Source organism: Boleophthalmus pectinirostris, unplaced genomic scaffold, assembly GCF_026225935.1.
Source record: "Boleophthalmus pectinirostris isolate CB_2022bp ecotype Guang Dong unplaced genomic scaffold, ASM2622593v1 HiC_scaffold_8, whole genome shotgun sequence".
In the NCBI taxonomy this organism is placed as follows: Eukaryota; Metazoa; Chordata; class Actinopteri; order Gobiiformes; family Gobiidae; genus Boleophthalmus; species Boleophthalmus pectinirostris.
Window position 1 is genome coordinate 35663073 of NW_026571515.1, and position 20345 is coordinate 35683417.

Genomic DNA, 20345 nt, shown 5'->3' on the forward strand with positions numbered 1-20345 from the left:
GGGATGGTCCAGTCACAGATTTGCAATATGTGTCTCAAATACAGATGACAGTTCTTTTTGCATAGTCTTGTATCATTCAGAACAAACTTTAACTGTATGTATATAAATGTTTTGTTTGGTTCTGTGTCTCCCAATTGGACTCTGCATTTCTTAGTCTGGTTAATTTGCAAGTCAGTCATGCCCACGTCTTTGTAATTTATTGTAAAAGTGATTTTGTCTACCCAAGAAGACTGCACTGACAGATCTATGGAGACAAGCAGCTGATGGACTCTCTACTAGAAGGTTACACAGTGAACCACCTTTAGATCACAAAGTCGTCTCCAATCAGCAGGTTGTAAATTGTAAACTGTATATTACTCGAAGTGGATGTGTCTTTCCTGAGATCCAGAGCTTTGAAGAGACGAGGGGCAGAGCTGTCAGTCTGAGTCTGTGAACAGCACTGGGACCTGAGGGGAGCCACTGGCAGAAACAAGATGCATATATTTATTATGGTTCAAATATTAGGTTTAAAGGAGTTTGAAAACAGTTGTACATTGGGATAGTGCAGTCATGTGGTATAATGCAGTACTTTAGACCAATGTTTCCCACTGGGTCATGACTCTCAGGTGCCTCACAAGAGATTTTTTTTGGGTCGCCTTGTCAAGATCTGCATGCCGGTCTGCAATATACATTTGTATACATGGATCTGTGACCTTATCATCAGTCTGGAAAAGCATTTTGTCAGAATATCCTGTCCTCAGTAGGGCCAGTGTTTCTATGCTTATTCCTTTCACTACTACATATGTGTGTGAATTGGGATTTTCTGTGCTCACAAAAATGAAGACGAAGCACAGAAACAGACTGAATGCTGCGTCTGATATGCAGACAGCAGACAGGCCCATCTATCTCATTAGAAATGCTGAAATGTTAAGACATGTTTTGTATAATTTCTAATCTTTTTGTAATTATATTATTGATTATTTTGTTCCAATATTGCTGGTTCAGTTAAATGTTGAAAAAAAGAAATGGGCTACATTTAATGTCCAAATAGGTGAATTATGGATACATTTTTTGCTGATTCAGTTACTGTTTTTCATTGTTTAAAATTTGAGTGATACTAATTGTTCAGAGAGACACAATCACTCAGTCAACAATAAAATATCCTCATTAATGTTCAATAATGGTCAAACCCACCTTTATTTTGTGATTTATGAATAATGTTTATTGACTTGGGATGAGAAGGTTTGTGACTTTTCGAAAGTTGGGGAACACTGCTTTAGACAGGTTATGATTTACACACACACATACACCAAAACTCTGATCATTATCTGATTTCTGGAGTTATCAGAGTAAAGTGTATTCATTGTACTTTGTCTTCCAAATACAGCACTTACTTTAAAAGTTATTGATTGCGCATTAAATGAGAACATTCAAAAGTTTTGTCCACATTAACCATCATCTTATAGGTAATATGTAATAAATCATGAATTACCCATTAGATAAATACAGGCAGTAATCATAAAATCCCATATGTAAAATACCCTCATACCCTTGGTCATAGAAATAGCACTGACGCACAAATTTATGCATGTAACTTCAAGGTCTTTATTAAGCTGGCTCTAGTCCAAATATCCTCTGCATACTGATAAATGTAACCAGTGAGTACCCTCCATTACATTATTATTATAAGTTTAAGTGGCAGTTTAATTTACAGGCTCAATGAAACCATATCTGTGGGTCTGACAGTAAAAGATGTTATAGAGAACAGTGTTTCTCTAGAGTTCATTTTAAATCTGTAGTCATATCCTTTTATGGATAAATCAAAGCTAAACCATTATATTAGACAAGGAGTGAACTAAGTTTGAACTTGAGCTAAATTTTCACTAAAGCAGGTCAAGGACTAAACCAGATCTACACCAGGAGTATAAAAACGACCGTCAGGACTATACTAACGACTAAACCAAGGCTAAACTAGGACTAACCCAAGATTAAACCAGGACTAATCCAATATAGATTTAGGGTACGTTCACACTTGCACATCCAATTTGGGACTAAATTGGCACTAAACCTGGACCTAAACCAAGACTAGTTCAGCTCTACACCAGGATTAGCCAGGCTGGTGCCACCTAGTGCCTCCGCTCAATTTAATTTGTTTCCAGTGACTAGGTCAGGAATCAGAATAACCTAGACGGGTTACAAGAAGCCCGGAAGTGCGAAGAGCCATAAATTCTGTGTTGGCAACAATTCCAGAGATCGAAGATGTAAAGCTGGAACAAAGAGAATGTTTGGTGAATTTTATCAAGGGGAAAGACGTTATTGCTTTTCTTTCAGTACCATTTAAGAAAAGCTTAATATACCAGTTAGCCCGTTTAGCGTCGCGTTACATACGTCATGACCAAATAGCAGCAATTGGTTAAACAAAAAAAAGTGCCTGCCTACTGTCGAGTGAACGAATTCTAATGCTACGGTTTCCACAAAGTGAAACTGGCTGATGAATCAGGCTAGACCAGGATTAAACCAGGTCTAAACCAGGACTACAGCCAGAAGGAGGCCCCAGGAAAAACCTAGGACATGCTTGAGGGACTATGTCTTTTAGCTGGCCTGGAATGCCTTAGGGTTCCCCTGGAGGAGCTGGAGGAAGTGTCTGGGGTGAAGGAAGTTTTGGAGTCCCTGCTTAGACTGCTGCCCTTGCAAACCGGCCCTGGATAAGTGGAAGAAAATGGATGGATAAATGGGGTTTTCACAATCGCACAGTCACCACGTACAACTCAGAATTAAACTGAAACAAAAGTAAGACTAGACCAGGCCTAAACCAGGACTACACAAAGGACTATCAGGACTACACCAGGACTAACCCACCACATCCAACTCTGAACTAAAACAAGACTAGACCAGGATTAAATAGAAACCAGGTCTGAACGAAACCAGAACTAAACCGAGCCTGAAAACATTTTTAGCAAAGTCCTCCCATGTACCACTAGGGTCCCGCTCCCCGCAGTTTGAGACCCCGTGTTGTAACATCCCAGTGCAGCGATGTGCAGCAGACAGGAGCAGGTTCAGACGAGGTGCAGTCCTGATTACATCTCCACTGGTGAGAAGTGAAGTGGGCACGTCCTCAATGCCTAACATCATTTTCAGGACAATGTGTTTGCAGTTCCACAGATTAGAGCAGGACGCAGCAATGACACCTTTACAATCAGATATGAAAGTTTAGAGGAGGCAGCTTCGAAAACCAACAGAATCAACAAGTAGTCTTACAAAAATATTGGGCTGAACGATTTGGGGAAAATATCCAATTGCAGTTTCTTCGACAAGCTTCAAAACTTGCAGCCTTTGAGTTTTGCTAATTGCTGAAAGCGCACAACATGGACTACACCACACAAACTCAGATCAAACTCAAGTTAAAATGACTGATGATGAATTAAGAACATGTTATATTGATTTGAGTACATTTCAGTTGGCAAGTAAAATGATCTACCAATGGAGTAAGTGTTTGTGTAGTTGAAATAGGAAAACACACCGAGTTACACTGGAGATAAGAAAAACAACAACTATTTCTGCTTAAAATAAGGAGTTGTATGATGTTTTAATTAAGAAAAAAAGATATTTTGCTTGTCAACTGAATTATCTTAAAATCAAGTAAAATCTTCTTAATTTGAGTAATTGGAACTTACTCATATTATTTAATATTATATATTTAGGGTGCATTCACACTTGCACAATCACCACATCCAACTTTTAACTAAACTAAACCTGGAACTCAACCAAGACTAGACCAGGACTAAACCAGGACTAGACCAGGTTGACATTAAGGACTAAACCTTGATTTAAACCAGGACTAAACCTTGATAGATTTAGGGTCTAAACTACAGTGTGAGCAGTCTTCTGTCTATAGAGGAAATTATGATACTTCAAAAACTGCAGTCTTTGCGATTTGCTAATTGCTTCTATACAAAGCACATTTTTGATTTGATTAAATTAATCTTGCAGCCTTAATTTGTATGTAACTTTGATGAGCAATTTGATATTTAAAAACTACATTTCCTGAACAGGATATGTCACCTACCCATGTCAGTGCATTGCCTGGGCTGGTGATGTTGCCTGGTGAAGCTACAGGTCAGGTCTGTGGAGATGTGGTCAGATTGAAAATGTGTGGTTTTAAGGTACCTTGAGCAAAAACTGTCACTCTGTTCCACTTTATGATGTCATGTGGTAATACAGAAAGTGGTCCACAGTGTTTTTAAACTCCATACAGCTTCACTGGATGATTTATACCTGAAGTAAGTAATCTCTAATGAACTAAAGGTAAACAGTAGCTGCTGAATACCACCTCATGACATCACAAGGTGGAACAGAGCATTTTGAGCTTTGGATGTAAACACACTATTATATAAAAGGATTACTCCAACGTGTGTGAATGAAACAAAAAACAACTTCAGGTATGGTTTGGAGGAGGTAACAGCATTTTAACATGACTAAAAACTCACAAGAGTCATTTTTTTTTTCATAATATAAAACCTTTAAGTAAACGCAATGGACGAAAGATTTATTTATTTATTTATTTATTTATTTAATAGGGACAGTGCATATTAATGAACATCTACAACATTGCAGTGTAATTATGACAGATTATAGCAAGACTGCTAATTTCCATCTGTAGTCCCTAGACAGGTAACGCCACAAACTTAAACAAAACAAAAACAAGTAACAAATATACACAAAAAGTGTCCACAAGTCTGTTTTTTCTTTAGCTACTCTTTTAAGTAGGACTTGAAGGTGGTAAGAGTTGGAGTTTCTCTTACTGATAGTGGCAGACTGTTCCAAAATGTTGTGCCTCTGACTGAGAGCACACATATAAGTTTAATACTCTACTATGGAATATTCTAATCAAAGCAGTAACATTTCAGTATAGGCAAAGTGGTGGTGGGCCTCCTTCAGAAAGTTTACATAGTGCAACTTTAAGTGACACAGAGGAAATGTATTTCATTTCACTTTACAATTACAAAACAAACATGAGCATGTTGGTATCAGAAATACACACGTTTTCTCGGCTTATTGGACCAAAGACATTGTCAAACACAACTCAAATAGTGTTGCTGGAGTAATGAAGATAAATGTGTATTGATATTTGTGTGTGCAGTCATGTGTGGGTTCCCTCTGTGAGTTATTCTCTGCTCATGTTCACAACACAAACAAACCCGGGACAATAAAATCAAACTATTATATTGTATTTATTTGTCCTTTTTCTGCATGTTTTTCGATTTTTTTTATTCCACACAAATCCTCCAAGCGTTCATTGACTTGGTTACTGCTTTGACACATACACTACTAGTTAAAAGTTTGGATGCACGCTCTCATTCAATGTTGTTTTTTTCTTAATTTTTACTACTTTCTACATTTTAGAAACATATTAAAGACATCAAATACAAAACAAGATATATGGAATTATGTAGTTAAAGTTTAATAACATTTACTAAACTATATACTCAAAGCAAAAGGTGGCTACTTTGAGGATTTGAATAAAATATATACAGTTAAAATATATACAGTTATTAGTACTTTTTTCTTTGCTACATAGTTCCATATATCTTACTTCATATACCGTAGTTGATACTGTCTGTTAGTATATAAAATGTAGAAAGTAGTAAAAATAAAAAAGGAGAGGGTGTGTCCAAACTTTTGACTGGTAGTCTGTGTTTTACATCCAGTCTTTAACACAATGGGATTAAAAAAAACTACATGTTCAAACATACAACTGTATGTTTGAACACAGTATATTTATTATTTCTTAGACTCATATAAAACAGTTTATACAAAAATATGCAATGAATAAACTCACTAAAACAGCAACAAAGGCCAAGAACAATGAATGTATCGGTCAAACACAGATAAGACGGCTTATTATTGTTAAAGTATGTAACTTTTCCAGAGAGCTACCAGACTCCAGGTCAAATAAGAGTCAGGTTTGTGGAGAAGCAAGCCCAATGAGTAAGGATACGTGTTTTTCCATTATTTTCTGTCAAATAAATACAACCAAAATGGAAAAAAAAAAATATTTCCATCTACTTTTGGGATGATGGGGTCCAAAAAAGTTACATTCTATGGCATTAACTATTGTCTGAGCTCTGTGCACTGCAATGTATCATTAAATAAACTATTCATTGCATCTCTCACATTTTTCTGCAAGTCCAGCCAGCTATTGTGTATTGATCCTATATACAACCACCGTTTTCTATTTTCTATTTATCAGAATACCTCCACATGTAGTTCAATCTGTCCATTTAAAGTTCCAAACTTCGACTAATTCCTCAAACAAGTAGAAAGCAAGTTTGTGTCTCTCGAGGCCATAGGTGACACTTTTCAAATTAATTTCATCATTTTTTCACCAAATTGGAATTTTTGTAAAGATGATGAAAATATTGAATTTGCTGTGCACTGCACCATCTCCATCTTTCCACTGTGGCATAATTCAACTAGACTGTTTTGCACACAAGTATATTATGCTTAGACAGTGACGAGCAGCGTTGGGGGATCTCCAGTGTTTGGTGTGAATAATGAGGTTTTAGCTGCGCTCTGGTCCCAGTAGTGTTGACTATTCATGACTATTCACGGTTTGTACCATGGAAACTGGATCTGGACTGGACCTGGGTCCCTGTGTGTGTGCATGTTGGATCCATTCGCTCCCATATATTTTATACTGTCTGTTTATATTTGTCAGAGCGCAGTAGGGGGCTGCTTTGGGTGTTAAAATAAAATAAAAAACAGCTGTGGAATTTTTTAAGATTCAAATTAGGACTGCATAAAATATTACAGGTCTCATATGGAGAATTAGAAACCAAAATATGTGAGTATGACAAAAACATAAGGCAGTGAAAATGTGAAATATATAGAATTTATGTCATTTATTCTTATTCATTTAATTTTAATTTCAGTTTCAGATTACTTCACAGCATGGGTGTAGTGGTTGTGGTACATGGGGTTACGCTGTCCACCCACTTCTCCCGACATGAGATATAAAAAAAATAACAAATTTAAAATAACAACAACTTAAATGTCAAACTGGAGCCATTGGCAATGGTGAAAACAATCTGCATAGGCTCATGATATCTGCACTACTGTCCTATAGTGACCTGAGACATGAGAATCCATGATTAGTCCTGGTGTATTTTCGATTTAGTCCTGGTGTAGTCCTGGTGTAGTTTCGATTTAGTCCTGGTGTATCAGTCCTGATGCAGTCCTGGTGTAATCCTGGTGTAGTCTTGATTTAGACCTGGTGTAGTCCTGGTGTAATCCTGGTGTAGTCTTGATTTAGACCTGGTGTAGTCCTGGTGTATTCTTGGTGTAGTCTCGATTTAGTCCTGATGTTGTCTTGATTTAGACCTGGTGAAGTCATGATTTAGTCCTGGTGTAGTCTCAATTTAGTCCTGGTGTAGTCCTGATGCAATCCTGGTGTAGTCCTGATGTAGACCTGGTGTAGTTCTGGTGTAGTCTTGATTTAGACCTGGTGTAGTCCTGGTGTAGTCTTGGTGTAGTCTCGATTTAGTCCTGATGTTGTCCTGGTGTAGTCTTGATTTAGTCCTGGTGTAGTCCTGGTGTAGTCTCGATTTAGTCCTGGTGTAGTCTCGATTTAGTCCTGGTGTAGTCCTGGTTAGTCCTGGTGTAGTCCTGGTGTAGTCCTGATGCAGTCCTGGTGTTGTCCTGGTGTAGTCCTGATTTAGACCTGGCGTAGTCCTGGTGTAGTCCTGGTTTAGACCTTGCTCAGTCCTGGTTCAATCGTGGTTTAGACCTGATTCAGTCCTTCTTCAGTCCTGGTTTAGTCTTCCTGGTTCAGTCACGAATTGCGTACCCCCACTTAAAAAACAAAACACTACACCACTTCTTCACAGCATTCTATCATTCAATTTAATACAAATGGAGGCAAATTTTGTAATACAGTGAGTTCTTGGGTCTTGTCATTTAAAAATCATGTTCAATATTTGTGAATATTTGGCAAAATACAGTGTAATTAACAGGGAAAACTGGCTCTTGCCCCCCATCTGGGAGTATGACATCTTCAAGTCCTACAGAAAATCTGAAAACCACCACTGAAAAACATAAATCCCATTACATTTCCATTGTTCTGAGTTTAAATGTGTGTCTGTGTGTTTTGCAGGTACCACTCGACAGCCCAGGGAGGGGGAGGTTCCTGGAGTGGACTATAACTTCATCAGTGTTGCAGAGTTCAGGGAGCTGGAGGAGAGCGGCCTGCTGCTGGAGAGTGGAACCTATGACAGTACGTGCACACTTGCTGGGTTTGAATGCTTCTCTGGGACAGTACATTCACTTACATTCATTTTCTGAACGCTGCTCATAATCTTCTTGCCATAACCTAAACCTAAACCCTAACCATGGCCAGTGTTGGGAAGGTTACTTTTAAAATGTATTCCCCTACAGATTACAGATTACATACACCAAAATGTAGTTTGTAACGTAATCCATTAAATTACTTAACGTGAGTAACGTAATCTGAATACTTTGGATTACTTGATTTGTTGTAGAGTAGCAAAGACTAGGAAATCTTCACATAAGATGTTTTGTTTGCTAAAAGTAAATGAAAAGGCCGAGTCTTTAAAAATATTAAGGCCAAGTCTTTAAAAACATTATTGATAGAAGAGGAAAAGACACGGTCCGCACGGCATGGTTTAGTCCTGTTAAATCCTGTTTTAGACCTGTTTTAGTCCTGCTTTAGTCCTGGTTTTAGTCCTGGTTTACTCCTGGTTTAGTCTTTGTTTAGTCCTAGTTTAGACCTGGTTTTAGACCTGGCTTTAGTCTGGTTTTAGACCTGTTTTAGACCTGGTTTAGACCTGGATTTAGACCTGGTTTTAGACCTGGGTTTAGACCTGGTTTAGTGTCCGACAATGAGTGGAATTACCGAGAGAAAAAAAAAAAGGGATATAGCCCCAAATGTGAAAACAAGAAAATACCGCCGTGTAATCCATTTATTTCAACAAAGTAACTATAATCCAATTACCACTCATTGAAACAGTAACTGTAACCGAATACAGTCATAATTTGTACTCTGATTATGTAACTCCGGTACATGTAATCCATTACTCTCCAAAACTGACCATGGCCTATTTTGACCCGTATCTTCACTTTAAACCATGTTGTTGATCTTATAATAAAGGTCTCTGTAATGTGAGTGTGTGTATAGATTTCAGTCCTCTCACATGTTACACACACATATACGCGATGCACGTCTCTAATTGGCCTACTATTCGTGGACTGTTCAAGTTACATCAAGGTTGAGTGCTTTTTTTTTTTTGATTCTCATTTTTTTAAGTGGCCAATTAGCACAAATGTTTTCAGGGCTTATAATTGGTGTGAAAGTCCACTACGCACTTTTCCTGTGATCTAATTGTCTCTATATGTGTTATTGCTTTGTCTGGAAAGTTCAACAGAATGGGATTAAACTTTTCAAGCTCCATGGAGACACGCAGGTGACATTATACCACCAGGTCGGTTAGAGGTCAGATCTGTGGAGAGGTGACCTACGATGCATTATTTAACCGCTGAGCTTGTGCTGGCCCTAAGGTGTTGCACTTATACTCACACTATAACTAGGTTTATTGATTGATTTTCTAATGCAGTAATATTTGCTTTTGACATTTACTGAGAAAATACCACAGACATAGACGTATAAAAAAGTGGACTAAGGGAGTGTGACGTCACCTATAGCGTTCAGCTCCAGTCAAATGAAGCTCATGAGGCTGGCAGTTATAGGGGCGAGTGTCTCCATAGACATGTTAGTGCATTGCCTGTGCACATGATGTTGCCTGGTGAAGTTACAGGTCAGGTCTGTGGAGGTGTGACATCGTTCACAGTGAGAATGTGTGTTTTGAGCAAAAACTGTCACTCTGTTCCACTTTGTGATGAAGATTAAATGATTACGTTAAATTATAAAATTTAATTCAGTTATTCAAAAATAGACAAAATAACAGAATAAAAACACGAGGATCCTATAGAGTGGGTTCATACCAACATTTTAAGACCAAAATGATAAGGTTTTATGCAGCAGTTACAGAGAAAGAGGTGAAGTTTTTCAATATAAAGTCGATGGAGTCTGAAGTACCTCCATGCTCGCTTCATATCAGAAACACATTTATCCATTTATATATAGACTCTATGGATTAAACTTTTCAATGTCCTTGAAGATTCTATAAACAGTTTGTTTTTCTGAGCTCTGAAATCACCTCCCACGCCACTCGATCCACTGTGTGCGGTGAGTGCAGGATCCCCAAACGTAGGACAGCATTTGAAAACTCAGCCTTTTCATGCGTGGCCGTCCGTCAGTGGAACATGTTACCAACTGAGCTGATCACCTGTACAAACTATGGCACATTCTCACACCTGACAAAACAGTGGCTCCTCTCACACCAAACCTGCACCCATAGAGTGACTGATGAGTGTCTGATGAGTGAAGAGAGAGTGATGTTCTGGAGTAAATTAAATGAATGATGCTTTTTATAAGGATGATGTTTTTAAGATGCTGAGAGAACTGGGAGTGAACGATATTACAGAATTGTTATGATGCTGTGGAAGGAACCAACATTTCATCTTGAAAGGCAAAGTTATAGTAATAACAATAGAGCAGAAAACAACAGGCTGAGTAGACCTTAATATGTTAACGTAACATCTTAACAGTTATTCAGTTAACTATAGCAAAAACAAACTCTTGATCTCACTCCAAATCACTAAATCCACTGAATCCATTGAATACTTCATCCTCTGTGTCACTTCTGAGCAACTCCGCACAACTTCGGCTGGCACTGAAGTCCATGCTTTGTCATCCAATGACTTTCAGGAAAGTTACATGGTGCACCCGCCCGGTTGCTGTGAAGCTGTGTTCTCCATTCCCACTTTCTGCCAGTCCCTCACAAGTTTCTCGCTCACTACAAACTTTCTTTCTGCTGCCCGATTACTGTTTTCTGCTGAATATTTCACTACTTGCAGCAGGACAGTGGCTTTTTCTGCAGGAGACATGCGCAGAAAACTGATACACAACCCTAGAGCACCCTCTCACAGCTGAACATTTTAATGTAAAAGTCGCTCTGGAGTATAAATCGCAGAACCAAACAAACCATGAAAAAAAGTGCAACATATAGTCCAAATAATACAGTAAATAAACTAACTTACCTAAAACACACAGGTGGCATTATACCACCATTTCAAGTTACAAGTCAGATCTGTGGAAGGGTGACCTAGCCTGCATTATTTAACCACTGAGCTTGTGCTGCAATTGATACTCTCACTATATCTAAGTTGATTGATTGATTTTCTAATGCAATATTCTTATTACTTTTGCCAGTTACTGAAAAAAAATATAGAATTGTGACTCTTCTAACATCAATAACCCCTCTAAAAGGGCTGTGTCTTAGCTGCTGATACCAAGTCAAATGATCCAACCCCACCAAAGTCATTATGAAATTGAAAACCCAGCAGTTTCCTTCTCTCCTCTCTTGGGGCTGTTGTTTAGATGAGCTATGGACCCCCTTACTCTGCCTATGAGTCCTCCAGTGGATCTGCTGAGGCTTGCACTGTAATAATCAATGCTTATGCCTTCAGAAACTCCAGTTAATATATTCCCCTGTGCTTCCTGTCAATTCCTTCAGAAGAAACACTCTAACATTGGAAGTATTTGGGCTTTGTAAGACCTTTCTGTAAAGCCCCCGTCCTCTGTCTACCCCGCAGAGATGAGCCCTTTCTACCCCCGAGCAGTGCTCCAGTCAACAGAATGAATAATGTATGGCTTGTGCTTTTTCCCTATCTAATCTAACTCAAGTGTATCCATGGATCGCGTTCATAAGCCTGGCCGAGGTTAATTTTTAATGTGCAGATTTCAAGATAAACTGGTTTTGGAGAACTTTATTTGCAATCCAGACTGACAGACAGGGCAGAAGGGGAGAATTTGATCATTATTGGAGTCTCAGTGGAAAGGAAGTCAAACTTATATTGATGACTGGATGCAAGTTAATAAAAGTGTTATTCAAGATCTAAAAATAATAACAAATAACGTGTTTATTTATTAAAAAAGTGAGAGACTAACCAAAATGGCAGTTGTGCTCCCAATGGATAAGCAATGCCTTCACAATATCTGAAATAATATCGGGTGTAAACTCTTGGTATGGTTGGTACAAAGAACATTTTTTAGATTAGAAGTTGCTCCTCTTGACCCAACCCAGCCAGTTTCTATTAGGATGAATACAGTGGTGCATTCTGTAAGATGTCTGCCCTCCCCACCATAGACTGTTTATAGGCTATAAATGGACATAATATAATGGAAATTGTATAAAAGACAAATCAGACATTCCCTTTCCCCGAGGTCACTCCCGCTAGTGTTAGCAACAGGTTTGATTGACAGTGTTGCTAAGTCCTCGCCCCCGGCCAACCCAGCGGTGCAAGTGGGAAGAGGCGTGTACACCCAACAGTCTTGCTCCGGATTAGCTCCTCAGTTGCTATGATACTTGCGGTCAGAATTCCAAATACGGAACTAAATGCTTCTGAATTCATCATTATATGTGTCGGCCTTGATGAGCTTCATTTGACTGAAGCTGAACGCTATGGGTGATGTCTACTACTTTACACAGAGTATGCTCAGAACATTCAATAGCTCCAATCTTGACTAAAGTACATACTGCTGTTGTGTCCTTTGTTGTCAGTGGTATAGTGAGGATTTTTTAAGTGGAGGTACGTGATTTGTGACATCACATATAAAGGTGCCAGCCCAGTAATCGGTAAATCAGTAATATTTGTGTAGATGTTTTCTTACTCAAAATGATATGGAATCATATTATTAACATTATCGCCATTCATAATCACCTACAGGACATAAATTATAGGCTACAACATATGAACCAGGTCTGAACCAGGACGGAACCAGGACGAAAACAGGTCTAAAACAGGTTTAAAACAGGCCTAAACCATGATTGAACCGGGACTAAACCGGGACTAAACCGGGACTAAACCAGGTCTAAACCAGGACTGATCTTGGACTTCAGAAAGAGGGAGAACCTAGAGCCCATGGAGCAGGGTGTCTGCAAAGTGCGATCGGGTGACGTCTCCGCGGAGCTCTGCGCCGGTCCTTTTGCCCGCTGTCACCTGATGGTCTACATGGGAGCACCTCTGGGCCCATCCTGACACTTAGTCCTAGTTCTGTTGGTTTAGTCCTGTTTTAGTCCTGTTTTAGTCCTGGTTCAGTCCTGGGATCAGTCCAGGTTTGGTCTTGGTTCAGTCCTGGTCCCTCATGTGGCAGGTCACTATAGAACGGTCCTGCAGATATCATGAGCCTGTGCAGGTTGTTTTCACCATTGCCAATAGCTCCAGCATCTTGTAGCTATTTTATAATTGTTGCTTTTTTATATCTCATGTCGGGAGAAGTGGGTGGACGGCATACCCCCACGCACCACGCCCATTACACTCCTGCTTGTTGTGTCCCCCACAGTGCCAGAATATGGCATAAATTGCTATCTCCATGGAAAAGCGGGTGCAGGCTCCAGGGACTTCATTTTTTGGCATATTGAAAAGTTAAGTAGTTTATATCTTGTTTTAAACAGGCAAACATTGTCTGAATAGTCCATTTAAGCTTCAGTAAAACAACCAAATCACTGTATCTGTCCACAAGGGGCTATTTAAAGGGCAGAATAGCTCAAAACATCCTGCGTAATAGCATACTAAAAGTCCACACATTCTTTAACTTTTACACTTGTCAATATTTGCCACTGTAGTATAACTCCTCTCTCTCCCTCTCCCTCTGCCTGTACCCGATGTTCTCTTGAAAGATTTGTTTAAGAACGTCCTTCCCTCTGGACATACACACACACAGAAGTTATTGCTCCATTGCATTTTATAGTTTGCGAGCCGCTTTAGTGCTACACAAACTTCCTTTTACAAACCGAACCAAAGTGTGCCATAGACTGAGGGAGGTTTTAGGTGCAGATGGGGTTATGAAACGCCTGTGTACATCATATGGCTCTGAATGGGACTCAGTGAATGAAACCAACCATGTTTATCTCTGTGACTAAACCCAGCTCAGGCAGGAGGCCCGGGCTAGACATGAATGAACTGCAACAAGAATAGAGTCCACTGCTGTGCTTTCTACAATGTAAGATCATAATACATTACCCTGACTAGTTGTTGTGAACAGGGGTGCACAATACGAATGTCGCTATTATACCAGGAGGTGCGTTCAATTGTCAGAAACTGTTAAGGCGGTATTGGCGAGCCTTTGTTGAGATCGGAATCTTAACGAAATCGAAGCCAGATTGATATGCGTGGCGATACATTATCAATCTGGGATGACTGACGCTAAAGGCGATTGGAAAAGCGTGGAGTGTTCACGTTAAATGCTTCAAGTTAATTGGGTGAAGCATCGCAACGGAGGAGCCAGCAGAAATAAAACGTTTGCTGGATCAATTAGAGAGAAAAGCTCAGGCATCTTTTCTATATCCACATACTGTATGCGCGAAACTCTTTGTTCTGGTCTTTCATTCAAAAATAAAATAATAATACATTCTATGACACTAAATAAGTAAAATAAACTAAACTAAACTATCTATTTACTACATGCCTTTCTAGACAGGTCACCGTACAATAATAAACAAATTAAAAGCATTAATATACAAAAAAAAAGTTTACTGTAACTTTTTTCTCACACTTTGAACCCTGCGGCTAATAAAACAGTGCAGCTATTATATGAACAGATTCTTTGTTTGGCACATTGTCCATTCATATATACAGTCTATGGTTTGGAAACACAGCGGATACATGCAGCCTGAGTGCAGAAAATGCCGCTGTCTGTGCCGCTGTAACATGAAGTTGGTACACTAGCTAGTGATATTGTCAGCGCACTCAAATAGTTAATTGCTGTGTGATAAAATAAGTTATGAGGCTAAATGAACATTAGTGAGGGGGATATTTCTTACTCGTATGCGCAAATGGCGAGAAGAAACGTCTCAAGCTTCAGTAGCCGGACATCCACTCATACCTGATTGATAGAACAAGCAACACCCCCGAGATAGTCTGAAACCTGCTGAAATCCTGCAAGACACTGACATGATACAGACAGAGCAGAGGCTCTTTCTGCAGGAGTCATGCGCAGTAGAGTGTGGAGAGAGACGGGTTGATGTGCCGAAGAAGATTCTAGTTTGATTGCGTTTTGAACAGTTATTTTGAGCTTCATACACACACCCTCCTCATGGAAAATACACGAAAGAAACGCAGATGATGCAGCTTTTAAGTTAACTGCAATTGATGTGACTGTGGAAGAAGGAAACAGAGCTGCTGCACGTGAGCTCGGCATCAGTGAGACGATGGTGAGATTTTGGCAACAACAAACTGACTCAATGCCAAAAGACGACAAAAGCTTTCAGAGCCAATAAAAAGCAGACCTGAACTTGAAAACGTTCTTGAAGACACCTGCTGCTTATATTCAGGTGCAGCCTATACATTTAAAATTTTGTTAAAGTTTAGATGTTGCGGCTTATGTTCAGGTGCGCTCAATGGTCTGGAAAAAACTGTAAATTTTCAGTAAAACATAGAAGCACAGTTAATCCGGGACGAAGCAGCGATGGTCTGGTCGAGTGAATAGGCTGGTCCAAGCAGATAAATTTGGAGTTTTTAAGTGTAGAAGTGAGTCAGTGTGGCGTAGGTCAGAGAGTTAACAATGTGGGCAGAGAAATCAGCTGAAGAGATGAGAAGAAGCAGAGAGAGCAAGAGGTACTGGTGATATGAAGGAGCTCAGAGATCGGGAGATGCAAGGTTGTGGACGGCTTTGAATGTGAGCAGCAGGTAATAATTCTGATCTGATGGTAAAACAGGCATAACTATACTACTACTATATCTGTTGGTGTCGCCTTTTTGCTTTTTTTTTTTGTTTGTTTGTTTGGGCACTTCATCTTCAAAACCAAATTACTGCTCTGTAATTGGTCCAAAAGCTCAAATCCACTGGTGGGTTCAAGCACAAACAGTGGCAGTTGGAGTAGATCAAGATGAAGCTCTTAATTATAACTGAAAACCATGCAAGATAAATTAGAACCTGGAGACACCTGTATTCAGTTAACTTCACATGCTCGGCTGACTGTTCTTCACCAGCTAGTTTTGGTTGGTGATTTTCTAAAACAGTTGCACTGTTAGTCGATACTAGTTAGTGAGTGAGCTAGTTAGTGGCTGGATCTCAGACTCCTCTTTGAGAAAAACACCAAAGCAAACCTTTTATTCCATCAAATTTTTAATAATAATGAGTTTTATTTTGACAGAGAAACCAACTCCTTTGAATAGTGTGTTTACTAGCCTGATTCATCAGCCGGTTTCACTTCGTGGAAACCGTCTGACCTCGCAGCATTAGAATTCATTCGCTTGACAGTAGGCAGTTACTTTTTTTAATTTAACCAATCGCTGCTATTTGGTCGTGACGTATGCGCCAAATCCTGTTGGAAGAAGGGCAATAACATCTTTCCCCTTGATAAAATTCTCTTTGTTCCAGCTTTAAATCCTCAATCTCGGGAATCGTTGCCAACACAGAATGTCTGCCTTCATCTACGTCCATCTCGACCGCTTTGTTTACTGTTGTGCTGTACCACAAAAGGGATCTAGACAGGCGCTTGAGTTATTCCTCACTTACCATATGCATTCAAAGCATTCTCATTATTCACTGCGATTACTTTATAAGAACATACAAATCAATAATCAGAGCGGAGTTTTGTCGCCAAGGTAAAGCTCACGTCAACTAGCATGCTAACACGCTCTTCCTGATAAGCAGACATTAAAACTTTAATCAAAAATTGTGTCAAACCAGCATCAGACATGTATTCTTACAAGATGTTAATATTAAACTAGCCAGTTTAGCGTTTTCTGTTGTGTAATTTTGTGTATTTTTTTGTTGACAATTTTAGCAGCTAATCATCTTTTGTTCGTTAAATACTAAATAGCTCCAATATTAGTACATGTTGTGAATTCAAGTGCAGTTAGGGGATTATAATTTACCTTTTAATCCAAGTAGTAGACTGTGCAGACTTTCTTCATAAACAGGCCTTAGCAGTTATCAGTGGTCATATGAGAGTGAAGCTGTGTAAACACGACTTTGTTTGTAGTTTACACGGTGAGGTCAGTGTGAGTAATACTTGTTGCCTGAGCTGCAATGAAACTCCAAACAGTTTGAAATGCCTGTGTGCATTTATTTAAATTAGCTCGTCGCTCTCTATGCAGGCTGCCCAAAAGATAGAAACATGAATTATTAATGTTGTGAGGCCAAAGCACTATAAATAAATCAGGAGACGGCCCATCTATTCACGTATATTTATGCTTAGAATATTGTGTTGTTGTAATTATGGAAAGATCTGATTTTATTAAGACCGAAGTTCATGTCGGGGCCCACTCACTACCTCAGGCTATGATTCAGTCTGGATTTACTTGTTGTTTTAAACGTGAGTAAGAATGAGAACTTTTGAGACAGTTATTTGCATATACTTTTTATATGTATAACAGAAATGCATGAATTAGCGCAGACTAATAGAGTAATCATATTAGACTTTCGGTCACAATTAATATATTTCTTATTTCTTATGTTTGTATTTGCAGTGTTTTCGTCAAGAGCTGTTTTGCTGCTGAGATGCAAATGGCTTTATCACTATTTGTATAATCATGGACACTAAATTATGGACACTGTATCTAAGTATGTTGACAATTAAAAATGATTGGTGGGATGACAGTTCAGTCCTCACTTTCCAGTTCGTCCGAGCACCCATCTAAAAAATGTTAGACTTTTTATTTTCCCGATAGAAAAAGTTCTCCTCTTTATTTAACCTATCCTTGAACCAGTAGACGTCCACCGTGGCCCCACTGGCTCGAAAACTGAACCCCAGACCTTCTTGCCATGAGGATATGTTGTCCTTTACAACTGTGACATTTACGGAAGCAAAAATGAGTCATTTCAATTAATTCTGTGTGCACCAAAAAAAGTAGACCCAGATAGAGTTTTTTTTCTGGCTGTTTATGTCTGACTGTGGACGGAAAGATGGATTCTCATGATATTTGTGAGTTCACAGTGTCACACAAATCCGTCTTGAGGTGCTCCCGCTGTAATGTTTAGCAGCCGGGTGGACCAATCACGTCACAGCATTGAAGTCTGTGCAGTAAAGGTCTGCGCGGGACAGAAATTTCAGTCCCACTCCCGCCCGCACCCACATTGTGCAGTTCCGCTCCCGTCCCCTCCCGCAGAGAATTGTCATTTTCAGTCCCACTCCTGTCCGCATCTGCAATATTTTGTCCCGCTCCCGCCCACGAATCCCACAAGATGGGGACATTTGCTTTCTTAAGCTCTATCAAACACGGAGAAGTGGAAAGGAATTGTCTAAAATATGCTCAAGATTAGACCACGTCCGCGAAAATAGGCTGCTTAAAATATCAAATAAAATATCCAGCAGAAATGAAGGATGATAGGCATACATTAATCCTTTGTATATTTTACTTTACTCTCATATTTAGTATGTGGGACTGCAGTTTATCATCCCACCCGCCTGCTCCCGCATTGTGCAGTCCCACTCCAGCCTGCAATGAGCTTTCAAAATGTGTGCACTGTTTTGCTTTGGGTCCCTTTGCAGGGCTCTTACTGTGCAGAAGCCAAAGGTGAAGCGCCCAGACAAACCAAAACAAACAGAAAACAGACATACTTCAGCCTGTATTAGCAAAAATACAGACTATTTAGTTTGTGAAAAAACTGCAGAACCTAAGTGCTTTGTGCATTTGACAGGGTAGATGTCTGTTTGCCTGACCAGCCAATCCTTTTTACTTTCTGTTCAAATCCAGAAGGAAATGGAACCAGACCACAGAGCGTAAAAAACCTCTGTCCAAACTTGAGACGATCCAACCACAGCCACTAATCCGTCGCATTTATCCCTCATTTTCTCTCCAAAATTGTCTTAACATTCAGAACAAATTATATAACATCTTTTGCTGAGATAAAAAATAGTTTTGTGCTTCAGTTGATTCTGTAAAAATCCACACATTTCTCAGTTTTTATGTAGATTTTTACATGTAAGCAGTAGGGATGTGACAATAACCAAAATATCATGATATGGTATCGTGAGAAGTCTCACAATAATATCATGGGCTGTCACAATATCGAATTACAAGTTCCTTTGCTTAAATGCATGGTTTTATAGTGGCAACAGCTTACCAACATCAGAAACTACATATCCCATGATTCATTTCAGCGCAAACAACATGAAGAGATATGTTTTTAACTTGAATTCTTGGGATTATGACGGAAATAATTAGGTATTTTTCATCCCTATATGAAAACTAGTATCGAAACTAGACTACACATTTAAGATGCTGAAAAAAAAAGATAAAAAAAAAAAAATCCCATAACTCGATAAAACTGGACCTTTCACCTTGAGTTTTATCAGAACTAGTGTAAAACCACATAGTAATAAACAAATACTATTGTTTTGTTTTGAAAAGTTCCAATATTATCTAAAATCTGTATTGAATATCAAGTCTATTCTTTAGTATTGATGGGTTTGACATTTTAGTATCATGACTAATGGCGACCGAATATTTCTAAATAGAGAATATTTATATATAAAATAAAGTGAAGTGTGGATGGAGATAAGAAATAGTTTGTTATTTTTGGCCATTTTGATTTCATAATGCCACTGTTTGTGTTTTTAAAAGGTTTTTGTGTGTTTTATAGTCTGTATAGTCCAGAAAATGAGTAATACAACGATTAATCAACTAATTGTGACTAATCAACAGTAAAAATCGTAGTTGTATTTTGATGATTGTAATCCTGATCTATTACGGACTGTAAAACACATCCGAAATTATATTAACCTCTTCAAAATATTGCAAGAGATTTGGATATCGTTGCATCGCTACCACTCGTCTTTGTAAAGTTTTGTCATAGCGTGTGGTTCTGGCTGGTAAGATGTCTGATTTTTCTCTCAACTGGATGTAATGAAAGTTCGATTTTTCATCTTGTTTCGCTTTTGTGTCACATTACCTTAAGCATTCAGAAAGCTGGTTTGATTCGGTCTGCTTTCGTGGATAATTATTAAACTGTTGCTGCTTCTCTCCATAATCGTAACATTAAAATTCACTCCATCCCTTGTGAAGATAAATAAAGGTTCTATTCCAATCACATGAATCTTACCTTCCTCTAGGCATTCTCAGTTCATCAATTCTCCTCTTTAGTAAAACTTTGGACACCCCTGACCCATTGTACCTGGTGGATGACAGCGAGCCATAATTGGTGCTTGCACAGTGAAAAGAAGCTATTAGCTGCATATGTGAAAAGGCCTTATCTTCCTCCTATATCACCTCTTCATGTG

The 20345-nt window shown here is 38.9% G+C and overlaps 1 protein-coding gene across 1 annotated transcript in view; it reads left to right on the top strand.

Moving 5' to 3' along the window:
* The window catches only part of LOC110154019 (membrane-associated guanylate kinase, WW and PDZ domain-containing protein 3-like), a 367298-nt gene that overhangs the window by 241010 nt on the left and 105943 nt on the right, over positions 1-20345 (top strand). Inside the window, 1 exon segment of the mRNA XM_055165821.1 lies at positions 8132-8251. Within this exon segment, the coding sequence (XP_055021796.1) occupies positions 8132-8251 (120 nt within the window).